The following is a 20,492-nucleotide window of genomic DNA, read 5'->3' on the forward strand; positions in this document are numbered from 1 at the left end:
TGGTCAAGGTACATGGTCTACAACTAAAGTCTTCTCTCAGTAAAAGTAATCTTGACCTTTCACCTTTTCCTTCTAAAACCAATAGGTTTCTACCTTACTGAAAGTGTAATGTGTTGGACAGTGAACTTCAACTTTGACCTAAAACCTGACATACCTCCTGACACCAAGTGCACAAACTATCTATAGCATTTGATCCAGTTCTGTATGTAGAACTAATGCTATTACATGGAAACCAGTTTTGTTATTTTAGTCACAGAGATCTTGACCACTGACCCTCGAACCCCAAATTGACCATTGACCAAAAAAAAAAACAATTGATAGGCTTCTTTCTTATCCTAAATGCAAGCTGTTTACAAAGATCGGCAATGGTGGAGAGCTCAGGATATTTAGCAGAAATAATCTAGGGAACACATGTGGATAAACATATATCATAATTTGCTTTGCCCTAAGGTGGGGATGAAAAAAATCAATATGAATACAATAAAAATGAGAAAAGAATAGTTAAAAACATTGATTTATTCCAAAAGAATGATAAAATAAGATTACTCTGATAAATTGATCTTATCACTTAAAGGTTAATTACGCTGTTGTAGATTGTTTATTCTCCTGAATAAAAATGATCAAGCACCTTTCTGGCACTGAAATTAAAACATATGCAACACATTTATGACTGGATTTCTGATAATGGGACTCTCTACAGTTAAAACTAATGGAGAAATGAGTTAACACCAAGTATTATGGATTGAATTTTGAATACTGTGTAAATATAAAATATTATGAAGTGAATTTTGAATACAGTATGAACATCAAGTATTATGGAGTGAATGTTGAATACAGTATGAACATCAAGTATTATGGATTAAATTTTGAATACAGTATGAAGATCAAGTATTATTGAGTAAATTTTGAATACAGTATGAACATCAAGTATTATGGAGTGAATTTTGAATACAGTATGAACATCAAGTATTATGGAGTGAATATTGAATACAGTATGAACATCAAGTATTACTGAGTGAATTTTGAATACAGTGTGAACATCAAGTATTATGGAGTGAATTTTGAATGCAGTATGAACATCAAGAGTGAATTTTGAATACAGTATGAACATCAAGTATTAATGAGTGAATTTTGAATACAGTATGAACATCAAGCATTATTGAATGAATTTTGAATACAGTGTGAACATCAAGTATTATGGAGTGAATTTTGAATACAGTGTGAACATCAAGTATTATGGAGTGAATTCTGAATACAGTGTGAACATCAAGTATTATGGAGTGAATTCTGAATACAGTGTGAACATCAAGTATTATGGAGTGAATTTTGAATACAGTGTGAACATCAAGTATTATGGAGTGAATTTTGAATACAGTGTGAACATCAAGTATTATGGAGTGAATTTTGAATACTGTATAAACATCAAGTATTATGGAGTGAATTTTGAATACAGTGTGAACATCAAGTATTATGGAGTGAATTCTGAATACAGTGTGAACATCAAGTATTATGGAGTGAATTTTGAATACAGTGTGAACATCAAGTATTATGGAATGAATTTTGAATACAGTATGAACATCAAGTATTATGGAGTGAATTTTGAATACAGTGTGAACATCAAGTATTATAGAGTGAATTTTGAATACTGTGCTGAATAATAGCATTATTCAAAATTTACAAATACAGTAAACACAATATATATGTATATATACTGATCCTGCATATACTGTTGTATTTTTCAGATCCAACCTGTTAAAATTACGCAGTTTGGTTGAACAACTTTTCATGAGCACTTAATTTTGTGTAAGTATGAAGCTAACATTATGCATTATAACAGGCATTGACTCACTGTCCTACAAAACCATAATAATTGGTAGCCCAACTGACAATTGACAGCCTATTACATAAATAGGAATTAATAGGATTCCAAAATATTACACACAGCATTCAGAACATAAATGTATTCCTATGTCAAACAAAAATACTTTGAAGGAATAGAGTATACCCCAAATGCTTTTTCTCAACTATTTAGCGTGTTCCTGTAAAACACATTTTAATAAAAATCTAATTTCTCTTAAAATTCAAATTTTAAACTGCATTTTATTTGGGGTATTTTTTGGGTCATGGTAGACTTTGTACTGAACTTTAAGAAAAAAAAAGACAGTTAAAACACAATCCTGCCATCTTTCAGCTACCTCTGAAAGGAGATAACATGTCTGGTCTGGGCATAACTTTTTTGTATTGGACTTAAGACATTACAATTCTGAAGAGTAAAAAAAACACCACTTGTCTTATTAACTCACTAACCCCTGGAGATTTGTCATTTTTACCTGAAATGGGAGTAGGAAGCACATTATGGGGGTTACTTCTGAATACATCCAAATACATCTGCTTCTAAGAGATTTTCATTCAGCCAGATGCCAAGTTGTGTTAAAATGTTATTCTTCATTGGCTATTTTGCTCATGCACGTGCAGAAGGGTTCATGTCCTGGCCACTTTTTACTCAAATCCCCAACTTATCCTACTTTATTCAAAGATTCACCTGTCTGTGTACAGTTCAGACCAGTCTGCCTTAGATCCCATGCTACAATGTCTAAAGTCTGGACATAAAATCAGATTCCAAAGAGTGAATTTTTGGCATAAAAAATCAGATCTAAACAAAATGTTTTTCCCTCTGTATTTTGTAATGCGAGTCGAGTAGAAAGTTGAGATTATTTGGTACCATTGTAGAGCTACATCTGTCTACTTTTCTATAATACCACCCACTTTGGTTTATCTGAAATGACCATGACTTGACAGAGCTTGGAAGTAGGGTACAATCTCATTTCACATAAATGTGGCACCAAGGGTTAATGAGTTAAAGGTAACAGGTAGTCCATCAAGTGCAGTTTATAAACAGGTTTCACTACAACGACAAGTCAAAAGTTAAAAAGGTTCATTTTTGTCCTTGTAGCTATCACTTTATCTGATGATATTCCCAGACAACTGTACTTACTCGTATACAAGTAAATCCAACTTTTTAAAATTTTCAAAAAAACTTTTCAAAGATTAACAAGTTTGTGCATCAGTCAATTTTGAGTTGCCTCCCTCTCAGCATCAAAGGATGTATATGCAATGTAAGTAAACACAAATGAACTAAATGCTTCATAGCTACAATCAGACTCATTGCACAGCCAGAGCCAACAAATTCTTTAATATGTACCCTCATAATAACCAGACCCATCAATACGTAACCCCCAAGTTAGATAAAGCCATCAGTATGTACCTCCAAGGTAGATAAAGCCATCAGTATGTACCTCCAAGGTAGATAAAGCCATCAGTATGTACCTCCAAGGTAGATAAAGCCATCAATGTGTACCCCCAAGTCAGCAAAAACCATAAATATGTACCCTCAAGTTAGATGTTGATGTTGTAGGGTTTAACGCCATTTTTCAGCACATGATAGGCTATACATGGCAGCCAGTATTAATGGTGGAGAAAGAACCCAGAAAGAACCACCGACCCACAAGAAGCTTCTGGCAAGCTTTCTCACATACCCACATTGGCCAAATCCGAGACTCGAACCCATGCAGACAGAGGTGAGATGGCAGTGATCCGTAACGGAGAGCGGCTTAGACCACTCGGCCACTTAGGTCCCCCCTCAAGTTAGCCAAAGCCATCAATATGTACCCCCAAGTTAGCCAAAGCCATCAATATGTACCCTTAAGTTAGCCAAAGCCATCAATATGTACCTTTAAGTTAGCCAAAGCCACCAATATGTACCCTCAAGGTAGTGAAAGCCAATAATATGTACCCTCAAGTTGCCAAAGCCATCAATATGTACCCCCAAGTTAGCTAAAGTCATAAATATGTACCCTCAAGGTAGCCAAAGCCATCAATATGTACCCTCAAGTTAGCTAAAGTCATAAATATGTACCCTCAAGGTAGCCAAAGCCATCAATATGTACCCTCAAGTTAGCCAAAGCCATCAATATGTACCCTCAAGTTAGCTAAAGCCATCAATATGTACCCCCAAGTTAGCCAAAGCCATAAATATGTACCCTCAAGTTAGCCAAAGCCATAAATATGTACCCCCACATTAGCCAAAGCCATCAACATGTACCCCCATGTTAGCCAATGCCATCAATATGTACCCTTAAGTTAGCCCAAGCCATAAATATGTACCCTTAAGTTAGCTAATGCCATCAATATGTACCCTCAAGGTAGCCAAAGCCATCAATATGTACCCTCAATTTAGCCAGTCATCAATATGTATTCTTAAGTTAGCCAAAGCCATCAATATGTACCCTCAAGTTAGCCAAAGCCATAAATATGTACCCTCAAGTTAGCCAAAGCCATCAATATGCACCCTTAAGTTAGCCAAAGCCATCAATATGTACCCTCAAGTTAGCCAAAACCATCAATATGTACCCTCAAGTTAGCCAAAGCCATTAATATGTACCCTTAAGTTAGACAAAGCCATCAATATGTACCCCCAAGTTAGCCAAAGCCATCAATATGTACCCTCAAGGTAGCCAAATCCATGAATATGTACCCTCAAGGTAGCCAAATCCATAAATATGTACCCTTTAGTTAGCCAAAGCCATCAAGGTGTACCCTTAAGTTAGCCAAAGCCATCAATATGTACCCTCAAGGTAGCCAAAGCCATCAATATGTACCCTCAAGATATCTAAGGCCATAAATATGTAACCCCAAGTTAGCCAAAGCCATCAATATGTACCCTCAAAATAGCCAAGTACCCTCAAGTTAGCCAAACCCATCATTATGTACCCTAAAGAGAGCTATATTGAAGGTCAGAATATATTTCTGTGTCAACAGTACAAGGAAGTAAGCAAGTACAGCTCCATGCTGTATGTGCTAATGAGCATATTTTATATACAGCAATTGTACTATTATCAGGATCAACAACAGAAACAAAATGACTGAAATAATAGAGGAAGGTGAACATATAGATGTTTTTTGTGTCATTGCAAATTTCAATGAACATACCATAGCATACCCCAAGGTAAAAACTTAAGATTTGTCTACATTGTGTGATTTCACCTAGAAATCAATCTGACACACACCTGGATGTTACTGTGTTGTTGGAACCTTCCATGTATAACAGAATCTGTTAATTAGTTTGTGTCATCATGTCAAAGGACCTTAAGGTCTCAATAATAATCAAAAATAGAGCCTGCTTAGCTATTTAGTGAGCATTTAAGTACGGTCTCATGGAAGGACTTGAACCATTGCCATTACACGATACTGACACTATTCATGTTTTAAATGATGATGGGCATATCAATTGCATTATGATAACAAAACTTACAACATTTATTTTACTTGATAAAACTTAATTTCTTTGTATTGCCAACTACAGTCATATACCAACATTCTCATTCATCAGTATTTCATTGTATATCATGTTATCTATGGAGAAAATATTTTTTTGTAGAAAATCATTCAAAATATATAAATATATAATTTCTTAATAAAATTTGCAAATTTGTGATGACAATTCCAACAAAATTCACACACTAATTAATACTTTCAATGATAAAATCAACAATATATTCAGCTTTCATTTTCATTTACTCATGATTTTTTTCCTTCACATCAAGCAAATAGGAACCCGTTTGTGGCCTTATCTATAAGGAAAGAATTATAAATAAGGGTGTGGTGTAATAAGATTGTTAGCTCAGCACTACCTGATGCTAGACTAGCAATACCTGATGTTAGCCTTTGGGGCCATCCATTTAGTATGTATGCACAGAGGGTGAGAGTGTGTTTTAATTCTGCGCATGTGTGTGTATGGGGGAGGGGGAATAAGACCAAGTACATGTAGTATGAATGCACATAATAACACAAGCTATAAGGTACAATAAGTAAAACCTTCATGCCTTATCAAGCAACAAACAATGTACAGTATTCATACACTTTCCCATTAGTTTAGACCCCCTTATCAATTTTGAAAGCAAAGAGCATCAAGGATAAAAAAAATGCATTAAACTTAGTAATTACATTAAACTTTGTAATTTCATTAAATTTATATTTTCTGTCCTTACTGTCACCAGGAAGTCCCTTCCACTGTCAGCTTGTTGGTATTTCAAAGCATACAGAAGTTCTTGATGTAAACAAGCATACAGACTTCTCACTGTCCTCCTCTGATTTCCAGATCAATCCATTGCATTCAAAACTGTGTCTTCTGCATCCAATATTTGCAGTGTCTAGTTTTAATATTTCTAAGAAAAAACATTTCAACAAATAAAACAGAGGAACTCTTGTACACTTTTGCCCAAAGAGATGTAGCTCCAAAATTTATGGAATTATTGACATTATTAAATATAGTGAATGATCACATCTGTTGCTTAGAAACAGAGACTTGCCTGTGCAAATATGTTACTAAAGAAACACCTGTTCGATTTGAAATGCCAACAGGTTGATAGTGTTCAGTTTGGGACACCCTGGCATCAGGTTAGAAATTATAAACTGATGAATGCAATGACTGTTGGCTAAGGGGAGTGGGGTACTAAGAAAAAGTGCATGGTGGGTGGGGTGCCAGTGTGGTGTAGAAAAAAGTACACCATGCAACAAGTGGGGAGGGGGATTAAAACATAACTGAATATTTGCATACATACTAAATGGACAGCCCCTTACAGAATGAAACCAAACTCTATTGATGGTTTCTGTATCTACTTGCTTATTAGTCATGTCCAAATGCAAACAACACTGACCCTGATCTGCTGTTGCAAAATGTACCTGAAGATACAGATCGATGTTTTACATTCAACTGATTACTTCTAACAAACTGCAGTGACCCAGATCTGCTGGCACATTATGTAAAGGCATAGCTGGGTCTTTGCAGTTTGCAGCTGACTCATCTTACAAGCATGTAGATACAGTACCTGTCAAATTTATGCCATTTGGAACACAGGAGGGTTTTGTAAACGTCCTAACACTTCAAAACCTCCTGTAAACAGTAAGAAGAGAAGACAAACAAGATTTAAAAGATACATGTATCCCCCAAAAATCATGCAAAATCATTTGTAATTTGTATAAATCACCATTTATGTTCAAAAACAATTAAAAACCTGCAAGACTTTACAGTTTGTTCAATTATGCAAATAATTAAAGAAAAAATATCTATAAAAAAAACAGCAGCATATCTAATTAACATATAACAATGTAAATAAACATTTCTTCAGACGTAGATTTAAGAAAATTTGCTCATGATAAATTCTTGGATTTTCAATTGTTCTCTATGATTCTAGTTAAATGTAAATTGAACATAAACATTTTATATATATATATATATATATATATATATATATATATATATATATATATATATATATATATATATATATATGAGCCATCATAGTAAATATAATGGTAAATGTATGATATATTATGTACAACAAAAACCAATAAAGCACATGGTGCAATTTTTCTTATTAACTGGATTAATGTAATAAAGAAAACAGTGCATATGTATCACACAAACCCTGCTCTGCCATCACAAAATGTAACGTCAGATCAAGGTCAAGTCTATCTGGTCTGCTTTCAAAGTGAATGGAATGAATCATATTTCTTTGACCAATCACAAATGGCATTACTTTTGGAAAGTCATTTCTGACTGACTGATAATGGAAGTTGAATTTCAAACTCAAGCTCCATGTTTTACTGTCTCCAGGTCTGATCTGGGTCTATGCTGATCATGGTTGGGAGTACATTATACAGTACTCTCTCATTATAAAGCACTTCTGTATAAGATGTTCCCATTTATAAGATAGGTATGGTGACAGATCTCATTTTACTATTTAGTATTATGTATGTATCAAGGACCTCAACATCAGACATCCTTACCTAAAAGGCAGTCAACGTTTATGTCTCCCCTGAACAGTGAACTTTTATGTCTCTCAAGAAAAGTGCACTTTTATGTCTCCCATGAAAAACAAACTTTTGTCTCCCATGAACAGTGCGCTTTGTCTTCCACAAACAGTTAACTTTTGTCTCCCACGAACAGTAAACTGTTATGTCTCTCATGAACAGTGAATTTTTATGTCTCCCATGAGCAGTGCACTTGTATATCTCCCACAAACAGTAAACATTTATGTCTCCCATGAGCAATGCACTTGTACGTCTCTCACGAACAATAAACTTTTATGTCTCCTATGAAGAGTGCACTTTTATAGTGTTTAATCTACTATTGCATGATAAGAGAGTCAAAATAAATTCTGATATGATCACGCTACCAACCTCACAACCTCTGAATGGGACCAATTTATTAAACATGTATCCTATAATATTAATACTTGTGGATGTCATAACATTATGTGATATATTTATGTATATATCACACTGTATCACAAAACTTTTAAGCTTTGTAACATGTCATAAAATGTAGAACTCATTGTAAAACAAAACTTATAATCATCAAAACAAGATGTCATAAAAATGTAAATACCCTGTGATACAAAACTTATATGCATGAAAACATGTCATAAAAATGTATATCACACTGACACAAAACTTGTATGCATCAAAAACATGTATTAATTATAGGTTACTGCATTTGTAAGGGAAAATATGACCGAATTTTGGGATGGAATACTGCACGACCTTTGGAGTGCAGTATAGTATATCCTTCCAACAAAACGAGTTCATATTTTCCCATACAAATGCAGTAACCTTTTTATTATATGCTCATTTTTTAAATTCTACCTAAGGTTTAATTATATAAACAAAATACACTACAAGATACAACGTAAATGAATGTATGCCGCATTCCAAACTAAATACACAAGCGCAGATTTATTGTTACACAACAACATCATTATTAATGTGCACATAACTTTGCTGAGATAAATTTGAACTTAGTCGCGCGCTCAACATAACTTTCGAAAGAAAAAAGCATGTCTAGTTAAAATTGAAATTGGCAGACATATTGTGAATGAATGCGCATTGCAACAACTTTTCCATTTGATCTGGAATGAATAGATTTTGGTATTTTGTTTTGATTCGACCAAAGTTTGTGATTTTGTACTGGAATCATCTGTGCAAATTGTACATGAAATACATTGGATTGAAGCAGCGCGGGAGAAGCGTGTTTACATCTGCAAGTGTGTTTGTTCTGTCATTGACTATTTGAAATCATTAATTCCATTTGATCTGGAATAAATAGATTTTGGTATTTTGTTTCGATTCGACGCAAGTTTGTGATTTTGGACTGGATTCATCTTTGTAAATTGTAGACGAAATACATTGGATTGAAGCAGCACGGGAGAAGCGTGTGGGGAAAATATGAAGTATTTCAATTGCAATTATCAAAAAGACACTATTGAATTTAATGTTTATTTCATTTTGAGTACAGTAAGGAAGATGTAATTGCACTTGGAATATAGTCAAAATTACAGTAAAATTTCAAAATGTGTAATCGACTTGATTATCAAGCTTGAGAACTCATGACATGACTCATGTAATTCGGATTTGCAGAACTAAGAATTAAGTACATCTTGAGGAAATTCTGGATGCAAAACTGTAAGTATATTTTTTTGCCATTCTTATTACCAGCTAAAGGAGACAGTTTATGTCTTTATAGCTTGCATGTTATTTGTTGTTGTTGTTGTAGGGTTTAACGCCATTTTTCAGCACACGATAGGCTATTCATGGTGGCTAGTATTAATGGTGGAGGAAGAACCCGGGAAAACCCCAGAAAGAACCACTGACCCACGAGAAGCTACTGGCAAGCTTTCTCACATACCCACATTGGTTGAATCCGAGACTCGAACCCATGCAGACAGAGGTGAGATGGCAGTGATCCGCAATGGAGAGTGCTTTAGACCACTCGGCCTCTCAGGGCCCCTCATGTTATTTGTAGGTACCAAGCACTTTTATGAAATTTTGTGTCTATCACAAAATCTGAAACAATGTATCAAAAAGTTAACATGGAATGTAGCAAAGCAGTTGGTATGTTGCAGTCCACGAAACATCTGCTTTTGTTCATTCAGAAACAAATTTAATCAACCAAAACGTATTGCGTCTACTATGTGAATGTACATGATTTGTTTACAAACTAGTTCCTAATACACTATTGGGCACACATGTCCAGCACGTGGGTGTAATATGAAAGTGTGCAATATCGTAAAATATTGAACGATTCTGATAATGTAAAGTTAATGGATAAAAAAATGAGCATATAATAAAAATGTATACCACACTGTGACACAAAATTTGTATGCATCAAAAACATCATGTCATAAAAATGTGTATCACACTGTGATACAAAACTTAGTCACTTCACATGGGAATGTCATTTTGTAACCCAAAGTTGGTACTGTTAAACGAAAAGCAGGAATTAAAATTCTTCATTTGATATGAGCCATGAGAGAAAATACTAGAGTTTTTCTCCCACAAGATTAAATATATCTGTTATTCACTTACAAAATGTATAACAGACTGAAGTAGTAGATTTCTTACAGTATCCCAAGTGATAATGTCAGATGTGTACTGTTTATATTTTACTATGTTTTGTGTATATTAGCAAGGTAACTATAATTTGTAACTTATTATTTTTCTAATTCAATGAAAAAGACACATAATTGAGAACAGTCATAAAATACTTGTAATAAATTATAAAAAAATATAAAATTCACTAGCTCATGGGCTAACAAAAAATAAGCTGCCATATCTCTTCTACCATGGGTATAGTAATGAATCCCATTAAATTTGTCAAATTTAGAACTGCTAATTGATGTATTTCACTTCAGTTTAGTTCTTAACTCATGTGAACCTAGTTTGATGTGATTTCACATAATTATGCACTCTAATTTTGTTTTAATGCAGTATTATGACAAAGCCTCGTTTGAACTTCACTCAGTATAAGGTACCTTCACTTATAATACAAGTCATTCTTAATGGATCTTACATAAAGAGGGTGCACTAAAATATATATGCTCATTTATGATCACTGTTACTGGCATACATCTATATGGGCACAATAATAATCTGCTAACTGTTTGGCAATAACAAATAGTGATTGATGCATGTATTCTCTTGTTTTCATGACATTATCTTTTGTTGCTCATTAACAGCTGGACAGTCAACCTGACAGTACATAATACTTACACAGTATTGTTAGGTTATGACCAATTATCTTTGAGGAGGAAGACTGGGACTTTTTTCTTTTATCTCATGATTATATTGTTCTCAACAAATATTATATAAATAATTAGTTATTTCTGTACAAATTGTATCAAAAAATATTTTTTAAAGTTATTTGAAGCTAGAATTTAAAAGAAAAACAAAATAACTCTCCCCCACCCCCAACCAAAATATATGGTTGGTCCTTTAATGAGCACTGATTAAGCCAGTAACTGTCATGAAGCTCCGCATGCATTTTAAAATGAGTTTTTTTTAAGCCAATTCGATTTTCACATAGACAAAATTGTGTTCTTTTCATTATTCTATTGATGTCTTTATGACAGAGAATGAGGGACAAGTCACTAATAACAACAAAAGTCTGTAAAATGTTCCCCTCCCCCTCCAAAGGTTGCTTCAATAATTTAACAGCTGACCACTTCACTAAGCAGGCTTATGTAGTATTGTAAGAAGACAGCCCAGGTATTGTAAACACAGCCTAAATATTGTAAGAACACAGCCTAACACAGCCTTAGTATTGCAAGAAGACCGCCTAAATATTGTAAGAACACAGCCTCAGTATTGCAAGAAGACAGCCTAAATATGGCAATAAGACAACCTAAGTATTGTAAGAAGACAGCCTAAGTAAACTATCTCTCAAACATTATATCTCATGCTTTTACTATTATACTTTGTCATAATCAAAGTCATTCATCATCTTGATGATGCAGAAGCATATCAAGTTAGATGAGAAATTAGGGCCTTAAGATCTAGAGAGATAACAAACTCAGCCAATCAGATGCAAGGCATCCAATTAATATGGTTTTTAACTGATGTCTGATGAAAATCAGATCAAAAATATAGCTTCATGACAAGCTCAGCCAATCAGATGCAAGATCACCTCATTAATGTAATAGATCTTGTTCACGTTTGATACTGTACAAAATCTTAATGATAAAAGCTATTTCTCTAATTTTGCTCAAAATTAGATCAGAATTATGACTTCTAGAATGGTAACAAGGTCAGCTGATTAGATTTAGAATCACTTCATTAATATTCACTGATCTTGATGAATAATGAAACTTTCTAAGATCTTGATGATATATAGATAGACTCCAAGTTTGATCAAAATTGAACAAAATATGATCTACAGACTGGTCACAAGCTCAGCCAATCAGACACAAGACTGCCACATTAATATGCATGGATCTCACTCATTACTGAATCCATCCATTATCTTGATGATATAAGCACAAATCTGAAGCTTAGTTTAGCTGTTTACATGTGTAATCATTGAAACCATATTAGCATGCATGGATATCACTCACTGTCGAACTTGTCCAAGAGCTTAATGATATAAACATACATTCCAAGTTTGATCACAATCAGATCAGAAGTACTGCCTCATGAATGGTATTAAACTCAGCCAATCGGATGCAAGATTGCCTAATAAGTATTTGTGGATCTTGTTCATTATCTAACTCATCTGATATCTTAATAATATAAGCATAAATCCCAAGTCTGACCAAAATCAAATAAGAAATACTTCCTCTGGAGTGGTATCAAGTTCAGCCATTCAGATGCAAAATCACCTAATTATCTTGCTCGTTATCTAACTCAACTGATATCTTAATGATATAAACACAAATTCCAAAATCTGAACCAGATCAGATCTGAAATACTGCCTCTAGATAGGTGACAAGCTCAGTCAATCAAATGGAAATGTAGATCTCACTCACTGCCAAACTCATCTGAGATCTTAACAACATAAGCATAAATTTGATCAAAATTAGATCAGAAATATGGCATCTGGAGTGGTAACATGCAATTTGTTGATGGACAGACACAATATGTATGACAGATGCTGGGGTAACCATATAATCTACAAATGATATATATTTTGAGTATACCCCATTAAATTGAAATTTAGCACACTAGTAAAGTAACTAATGTTGAAAAGGTTCTATGATTCTAACTTCATCCTTATGAAATTTACAGCACACAAACTTTTTCAGATGTTGAGTTTTAGCTTGAGTTTCGTGTTCTTAAAGTTTTGAGAATATGTGGCACTGAATTATATTCCTGGTATATAAGAATGAAAATTATCGCATCTGGTAATAGTGCATAAATATGTAGCCTGAATACAGCATCTGATGCAGTAGATATGCAGTTTTCTAAAATTTTAACACAGGACCTTAACATTGTAGATAATAACATTGTGGATGGCCCCAGAAAAGTGACACCCATGTCTCATCATACCACGCATTTGGTGAGACAACCAATTTATGCTAAAATAAGAAATTTTTCAAACTGGATGATGGTTGATGGGTCGTAAACAAGTGTCATCCTCTGGATTTTAAATGACCGACCTTGGTCTCTCTATAGGATCATTTTCCATCTCAAAAGAATCTGTTTCATTCAAACCTGCAAGCTCTTCCATCACAGATTCCATTGACTCGGACACTGGTTTACTCTTTTCCCTCTCTCCTTCACTTCCACTCAAGTCCTCAGGGGGGACAAACTCTTCATCAATTCCTTCATGTTGGAGGTTTATTTGGTATTCATTGGAAGACTGGTTCTCTGTCTCATCATAACAGTTAAGCCTAGAATGGGTATCCAGTAAAGTCTTTGATGGGTAACTTTGAACGAGTAAAGGTTCACTTTCTTTTTGAAAATTTCCCACCCCTTTCTTAAAAAGTTGTGATTGTTTCTGGTGATATGAATCAGACCTAATATTTTCATCAATAAAGTTGTTTTCTGGATGACTAACACGAGAACTTTCATATGGTACTGTTTCACTTAGAAGAGGAATAGATTTTTGTTTATAAATTTGTTTTTTGTTCATTGAGCTCTGAGATTCATCAAATGATTGGTCTCTATCTTCCTCATCATGTGGAAAATAAGAAGTGTCTGATTCAAGATGTAAAGGATCTCTTTCTCCACTTGATCCTGAGATTTCAATACTGTGAGGTTGGTCAAACATAAAAGGTCTTTCAAAATGCACAGGGTTTTGGTGAGCAAAATGTGAACTCTGATGAACCTTATATGGGTTTTGATGAATATCAGCAACTTTGGTGTCTAACCAGCTTTTCTGAGGAGAATGCAAATGGTGCAGTCTATGAAAGGAAATTTGGTCATGATATGAATCAGCATGGTCAATAAATGGCTTGCCTGTGGTTGAATCCCTGTGTTTTGCAAACTGGGATTTTTGAACTGGAGATGAAAGTCTTGTATCTCCATTATTCAGGAAAGAAGACACTATGTTTTCTTCATAGTTTACTAATGACTGAGGTTGCCATGATTCATAGTTTACTAATGACTGAGGTTGCCATGATTCATGAGTCAGGGATTGACCTAAACTCAGATATTCATCTGTGGAAACATTTCTGTGGTGATGTGGATAACATTTGCTTTCATGTGAATGTCTTGGATCAGTATCACCAAATAGGGCTAATTCATCAGGCCGTGATGAAAAAGGGCGACTACATAACATTTTTTTGCCATTCTGCTGTGGTGCAGGTGGTCTTAATGGAAGACTAGATGGATACATTTTATGGTGTGCATGAGATGGTGAACCTGGATAATGGTTTCTAAGGTGATGATTAACGAGGTTATAATCATGATGAATTTTGTGCTTGAAATCTTGAGAGGTCCTCATTGGTATTTCATGAGAAACAGTTGATTCACTATTCCTCACTGCCTGACGGTGGTCAGGAGAATGTATTCTACAATGATGTGACTGTCGAAGATGAGCTGTCACACCATTATATCTCAAACTGTTTGGATGAATTAAAGGTGGTGCAGAAGCAGATTCCATTTTCTCAAATTCACCACCAATTGCAAGGTTGGCTTTATTATCATGGTCATTCAGTAATACATCATCATCACTTCCACTGACTTCTTCATCAGGGTCTTCATTTAATTCCTTAAGCGTTTTTTCAAGGTCTAGAAATTCATTTTGTGATGGTTTCCCTCTGCTCATTTCTGACTTCACTGTTTCTGTGGAAGATGGAGGTTTTGCAGATGTAAACATTCTGTCATTTGGTTCTTGAATCACAGACTTGTTTATAATTCTCTTTTCAATCCATTTAGGATGGGTTTCAAAAAATATTTTTGCTTTATTTATCTCACCATGAAGGTCAAGGCCAAGACCATCCACTGCTCTGTTATATTTTCTAGGCACATTTTTACAGTTGTGCAGACGGCAAAATAATTTCTTGCTTGATTGCGTCAGCTTATATGAACTATGATCTTTTAAAGCAATTGGGACTGGACATGTCATAAAGTCAAAGTAGATGGTCAGTATTTCTGGACAGCAGTGGTGATCAGGTCTATCTCTCATTCTATTAACCTCATCAACTGCATACTTTAAATATTCACCATACTGCCGATGACTTGATAAACTATTTCCATTATTAAATGTCTCGATCCAACCTTGTGAACAAATGCAGAGTAAAAAGTCAACACTAAGCAGCTTTTCGAAGTGCCAAGTGGCACTGATGCCTTGACTCCTGGTCTCTTCCCATAAATCCAGATACACATCAATATCCCACTTGTCTCGAATATGCTTTGCAAACGATTGCACAAGATTGTCAAACTCACTACATTCATGTGAGTAGATTATGAACACAGATGGTTTTCTCTGACCTGAAATGAAACAATCGAACATCAGAAAGCAGTCTATGCATCAGAAATAATGAAGCTTAGTCAATGCATGCATTTACTGTGATTATTATTAAATTAAGATAATATGATTTAATCCAACAAAGTAAGATGCACAAATCTTTTGAAAATCACTGTCACTGAAGAGGTTTGATAAATCAGTAAACTAAAATTCTGAAAAAGATGAACTCACCTGTAATTATGTCAACTGTAATTATGAAGATACAGTGTAGTTGGTAATTTAAGCAGATGTAAAATTTAGTAATTTTGTCCCAAAATGCATTTATTTATTTTGACTCATTATATTTTAATGATTGATATCTAGGTGGTTTTAAGACATAAGGTGATCAATTTTGATAGGATTTATTTATCTGATCTCATTCTGAGACAATTAAATTCCTAACATTTCTCCACTTGTAATAATTTCTACTATATATAGTAATCCACTGTTACCAAGGGGATGTGGTGGCTAAATAATCAGAGTGCTGGACATGTGACTGAAAGGGTGAGGGTTTGAATCCTCCCATGAGTTTAAATTTGGTGGGCTACTGTGGTGCATCCTTGGTCAAGGCACTTTATCCAAATGATTCATCACTAAATAAACTTCTGTATGAGTGTGTGATTTAACTTTTTAATGTAGCTTTAACAATTTTAACTATTTTTCAGCCTTATTTTGCTACGATGTCTGCAGTGTGGCAGTTTATAGTGATGTCTAGCACTAGGGCATCATGCTGCAGACATGTTGTTGTTGTTGTAGGGTTTAACAACATTTTTCAGCACAAGATAGGCTATACATGGCAGCCAGTAATACTGGTGAATGAAGAACCCAGGAAGACCACAGAAAGAACCACTGACCCATAAGAATGCAGACATGTAGCATCACTTCTCGTGTTGCTGTTCTGTAAAACACCAAAACTAAACCAAAACCCCGTTTCCATTAGGTATTTAATAATTTTCCTACACAATGGTACACAACAAAATATTCATCCCATTTATGACAACTTGGCGTGTAAATAATGAAACTGGATTATTTCCATCCTTTCTGTGTACATCACAACAATATGCCCATGTTAGAAAGCAATTCAAGATCAACTATCCATCATGAATGTAGTCAATCCCACTACATGAATTTATTATGCTTATGATAAAAAATAATAGCCAATTTTTTTAAAAACAAGAAAATTTTAATAATCATTCAGAAAATATATTTTACAGATGTTATATACTCTTACTAAAAACAACAATAATATTGAATTAATTTTCTGTATTCAACCACAACAGCTGCATTAATTATCTGCCATTTTCTTTTCGACCACAGTTTCTAAATTAGAAATTAAAGAAAAATATTGGAAAACTTACAATTGTGAGACAAGAAATAAATTGTTTGGGGCGAGGAATCATGAGCAGAACACCACTATGCATCATTTCTGCCTACGAATTCTAAGCTCATGAACTGAATTTCTTTCCTCTACATGCATACTGTTATTAATCTTAATCATACAATCATTCCATGGCAGAGATGAGGTGATTTTTTTAAGCCACACCCAAAGCAGATATAACCTAGTCATACACAGGATATGTCCAACTGGCCATACTGTATGTGCGCATGCCTGGATATGTGGCCATATTGAATGTTTGAGCAGTACCATTTTCATTTTGGACCAAAAAGACCATGGGATGAATGCAGGGGTCACATTACAAAGTGGGTAACAAAGTCACCTAAAAAGTGTAAACTTCATGTTCTTTTGTAAGGAAAGTGAAAATGACTTTGCCCTGTGATTTGTTTTAGAGGAACATTGAATGACTGTCCCTTTTGTGATGAGCCGTCTCCTTGGTCAGGTTAGTTCAAGTGTTATATATAACTCAAGGCGAAACGTATACTTTAAGCCATCAAATAGTTGGTGTTGATATCAATTACACTGACAAACAAACTCTTGCACATTCACAGGCACGTGTTTTGATAGAGCTGATTGACCATTAAACATTTCCTGAGTAAGTTAGCAACTACTACTGCCAGATTCCACAAGTTATCCTTTGATGAAGAAAACATACAGACTTGTGTTTTGAAACTTAAATTTATGTAAATAGCAATTTAATTTTTAAGAATAGAATCCATAACATGAATATTTTAACTGATGTGTGTACAGTATTTTTTAGATAAAAATCTGTTTGGAAATGTAATGATGGACATCACTGTTCTAGGACACACCATTTTATTAGATTGTCTATTTTCATAAACCATTGGGCAAATATATTCAGGAAAATATACAATTTGTAAGAATGCAGAGACTAAATATTAAATTATTAAAGATCTAGCTTTAAAATGCAATTATGTACGCTATTATGTAGGTTATGTAAATTTATGGGACAATGCTATGTTGTGGAATTCGATGAGATGCTCTAAGGTTGAGGTTGTGTTATGAGTTTACTAATTTTTTTGAAAATATGAAGAAAAAAACAAAACAACAAAATAACAAAGCAAATACTATTTAACGATTTACCTCATAGAGCATAGTGACAAAGTGCAGCGCGCTATAAATAGAATACCTGTTACCTAGTCGACCCCATACTCATAGGCCTGCCTGTGAACTGTTAAGCAATGTAGTGTATATTATGTTTAACAGCAATTTTAACCATTTTACATTTTTGGTACACATCTATTATAGGTGGATAAATTTAAGAGTAAAGTCCGATTGTTATAGCTGTGTAATTATTTTTCATGGAAGAATTTTTAATGTGCTTTAAAATCTTGAGAGAACTCATTCACCGTCATGTCAGTGAGGCCGAGTGACCAACCGTAACTGCCATTTCCCATACTCGAAATTTACATGTTTTTTGTCTGCGTCTACATAACTAAGTCATCTGAATTTGATAATTTAAAAAAACTAATTGCTGCCTACATCAATATCAGAGCCTTTATCTAAGTTATTGAATCTTTCATAGTTGTGATTCTAATCATGAAAACTTCCTAAGTACTAAATGAAATCCGCGACCACCATTTTGGAGAGTGGAGATTACGACCCACTTACTTTAAATAGCAGATATCGACCAGTGCATAAACAGTGACCACGTGATCTGACGTAACTGTCATTCGCAGAAATGAATGTAGTATCTAATAAGGGTTTTCCCCGAAGGTGGCACCACGAAAACCGGCTTAAAATGGCTGATTTTTACAGCTGACGTCAAAAGGCGCTTCCATGCGACTTTTGTAGAGGCGTCCATGCAAATGGTGTAGAGGCGTAAAAAGACGGTTGCATGAGGTAAAGAGTTAAGCAATGCCTAATGCTACACCAAGTATGTAGGCAAATAATAAAATCATACATCTGCAATCTGACCAATGGACTGTTGTAATGAAGCTATAAAGTGAGTGGTTACATTACAAAAACCTCGCTTTTTAAAAAAAGATGCATTTGCATGTTGGCTGTTTCGATTTGGTTGAGAAAAACAGGTTTACTCCATTCATATACTGACTTGAATTCTTCAGTGTGTTGTCTATGAACAGTTATGGTAACGTTTTATTGACAACTAAGAAATTAAGACAAACAGTATGATCTGAAGGATGTGTGCATTTTCTGTCATGTACATGGTGCAGGGGCTGTTTCAAACAAATTTAGAAATCTTTTCAAAAGCCATTTTATGATGAACTTTCAGAAAGTAAAAGGAAAGAAATTCTTGATTAAGGGTAGTGTATGCAAAGTTTGAAGGAAATCCTCCAAGTACATGTAGTTTAGGAGGAGTAGTGATAAGAAACTTGTGCTAACAGACAGATGGACAATGGTCAACAGATCATTCCATAAGCTCTTCTAGTCTATGACCAATAACAATTAATATGAGTCATTTTATTGTCAATTAAATGAAAAACAAACAGTTGCATATCTCTAGTTCACTGCAAAAAGTTTTTTTTTAAATATATAAAATCTACAAGCATATTTAGTTTCCTCCACAGGATTACTGACTGGTGACAATTCATGAATATCATTGTGATTATTAAGTTCCACGCTTAACATGATGAAATTCATTGTGATTAAGTTCCACGCTTAACATGATGAAATTCATTGTGATTATTAAGTTCCACGCTTAACATGACGAAATTCATTGTGATTATTAAGTTCCACACTTAACATGATGAAATTCATTGTGATTATTAAGTTCCACGCTTAACATGATGAAATTTATTGTGATTATTAAGTTCCATGCTTAACATGACGAAATTCATTGTGATTAAGTTCCACGCTTAACATGACAAAATTCATTGTGATTATTAAGTTCCACGCTTAACATGATGAAATTCATTGTGATTAAGTTCCACGCTTAACATGACAAAATTCATTGTGATTATTAAGTTCCACGCTTAACATGATGAAATTCATTGTGATTATACAACTCCCTCCATAATTCACTCCCTGATAACTTGCAAATCCACTTATAACGTGGGGTCAGTCGTGGATCCCATTTTTTAAAACTAGAAAATACCAAAAATCTGGCCCCAATTTGTTGAACATAAACAAAATCATAATCAAAATTGGTAACTGAAACTTGGTATATCACTCTTTTATCATTGCAAATGATTGATATGACCTGGAAATTTGATCAACATTATGAAATTATAAACTTTTAATACAATGGCATGTATTTTGTTAAAATTTCTTTCCAAACAACATTCTTGGTACACCATAAATATCTGTATGCAACAAAATTTTGATACACCT

General features: G+C 34.3%; 1 protein-coding gene across 1 annotated transcript in view; it reads right to left on the minus strand.

Moving 5' to 3' along the window:
• Positions 1-501: 501 nt before the first annotated feature.
• Positions 502-20,492, minus strand: part of LOC149788959 (uncharacterized) — a 36,330-nt gene continuing 16,339 nt past the window's right edge. Inside the window, exon 5 of the mRNA XM_089973570.1 lies at positions 502-15,768. Within this exon, the coding sequence (XP_089829696.1) occupies positions 13,478-15,768 (2,291 nt within the window). The 3' untranslated portion in view covers positions 502-13,477. The remainder of the gene's footprint in view (positions 15,769-20,492) is intronic.

Source organism: Sinohyriopsis cumingii, chromosome 11 (assembly GCF_028554795.1).
Source record: "Sinohyriopsis cumingii isolate HCF-2022 chromosome 11, ASM2855479v2, whole genome shotgun sequence".
Lineage (NCBI taxonomy): Eukaryota > Metazoa > Mollusca > Bivalvia > Unionida > Unionidae > Sinohyriopsis > Sinohyriopsis cumingii.